This window comes from Helobdella robusta (genome assembly GCF_000326865.2).
Source record: "Helobdella robusta unplaced genomic scaffold HELROscaffold_465, whole genome shotgun sequence".
NCBI lineage: Eukaryota > Metazoa > Annelida > Clitellata > Rhynchobdellida > Glossiphoniidae > Helobdella > Helobdella robusta.
The window spans coordinates 5,128-6,486 of NW_008705158.1; the positions used below are offsets into that span (position 1 = coordinate 5,128).

The 1,359-nt window shown below is 38.1% G+C and overlaps 1 protein-coding gene across 1 annotated transcript; it reads left to right on the forward strand.

Moving 5' to 3' along the window:
* Positions 1 to 276: 276 nt before the first annotated feature.
* Positions 277 to 1,159, forward strand: HELRODRAFT_184431 (hypothetical protein; the record flags this gene model as incomplete). Its single annotated transcript, XM_009026361.1, has 4 exons — positions 277 to 323; positions 461 to 620; positions 711 to 854; positions 959 to 1,159. 4 exons carry the CDS (start codon positions 277 to 279, stop codon positions 1,157 to 1,159), a joined length of 552 nt encoding a protein of 183 aa, XP_009024609.1.
* Positions 1,160 to 1,359: the final 200 nt, after the last annotated feature.

Here is a 1,359-nt window from a genome sequence, read left to right on the forward strand (position 1 = left end):
AAGGTAATTTATTTCATAGGTAGGCTAAGGCATAAGGTATTTTATTACATAGGTAGGAAGGGACTTTTGTCTTCTCACTCTTCTCGGTGTGTTTTTTGTTGTGTCGTTTGTCTTGTTTTGCATCATACATTTTACAGGTATGGGGTGCGACTTGGTATTGGTGGGATTGGTAATGGTTTAAGTAATTTTTTTACTTGTTACTACACTTAATGTGATTAATTCATGTCGTTATAAATATTTTATTAATAAAGCACTAAAAATTATTTTTAGAGTATGATGACCCTAACCCTAACCCCGAAACGGATGGTGACTCAGATGAGGAGGTGACGGATGAGGAATTAACTAAACAAACCACACTACTTAGTTTCTTCCATCCATCACAGGAGTTCATAAGGGACCTAAATGAGAATGAAATGGAACCAGAGTAGGAATCTTCAAACTACATACCCCCAACCACCAGAGGCGCAGTAAAGAGACCCATCCCAACCAGCTCCCTACGCCGCAAAACCAAGAAAGGGAACAATACCATCATATTCAGCTGCCTCAATGGGACGGATGAATTGAAGAAGAGGATCACCTTTTCCCTTGACAACGACACAAAGCTAATAGATGGGTATCTGGTTCATAAGAACATAATCATCATCCCATCCCCCAAGGAACAGAACAGACAGATGGCAGTGGACATTGTTTAGCATATCCTTCCATTCCAGGATGCCAATTGTAACAGGGAAAACATAAAAAAGGTCCCACACCCACTCCTCAAGTCGTTCATGAGGAGACAGAACATATTGAATAATGCCTGTAGGAATGAGGAGCACTGCACGTGCATCAGATCATTCATGGAGGCATACAGGGTCAACCAGAGTACTTTGTACAATATAAAAAACATGTAAAGGGAGCGCGTCCACATATCAAAAAGGTTAGTAATGATTATTATAATTTAAAACCCATAATGCAGATTCATAAGGTGAGCAAACCGGGCGTGAAGAAGACTAAAGAAAACATATTGATCAGGCCGTACTGCCCCACTTTGATGACCATATACCATAAAATTCATCTGGCAATGATTAAAAACAATATCATCTGCAACGAGAAAGAAATAACAGTAGCGCATAAGGTACAAAGGAACCTGGGCAGAAACCCGTTCGGTAGGATATAACAACTGACTAACTTCTACTGTTGTTTACTTTTATTATTTACATTTCACCTATATTTAGTGCCATTAATTTTATAAATTATTTTAGTTTTAATTATTTATTTTAACGAAAAGTTCGGTGGATAGATAATAAATTTCACTGAGAATCTATACGATACATTCGAGTCTGCTGTTTCCTGATGAGATATCGAAACACTGGTGTC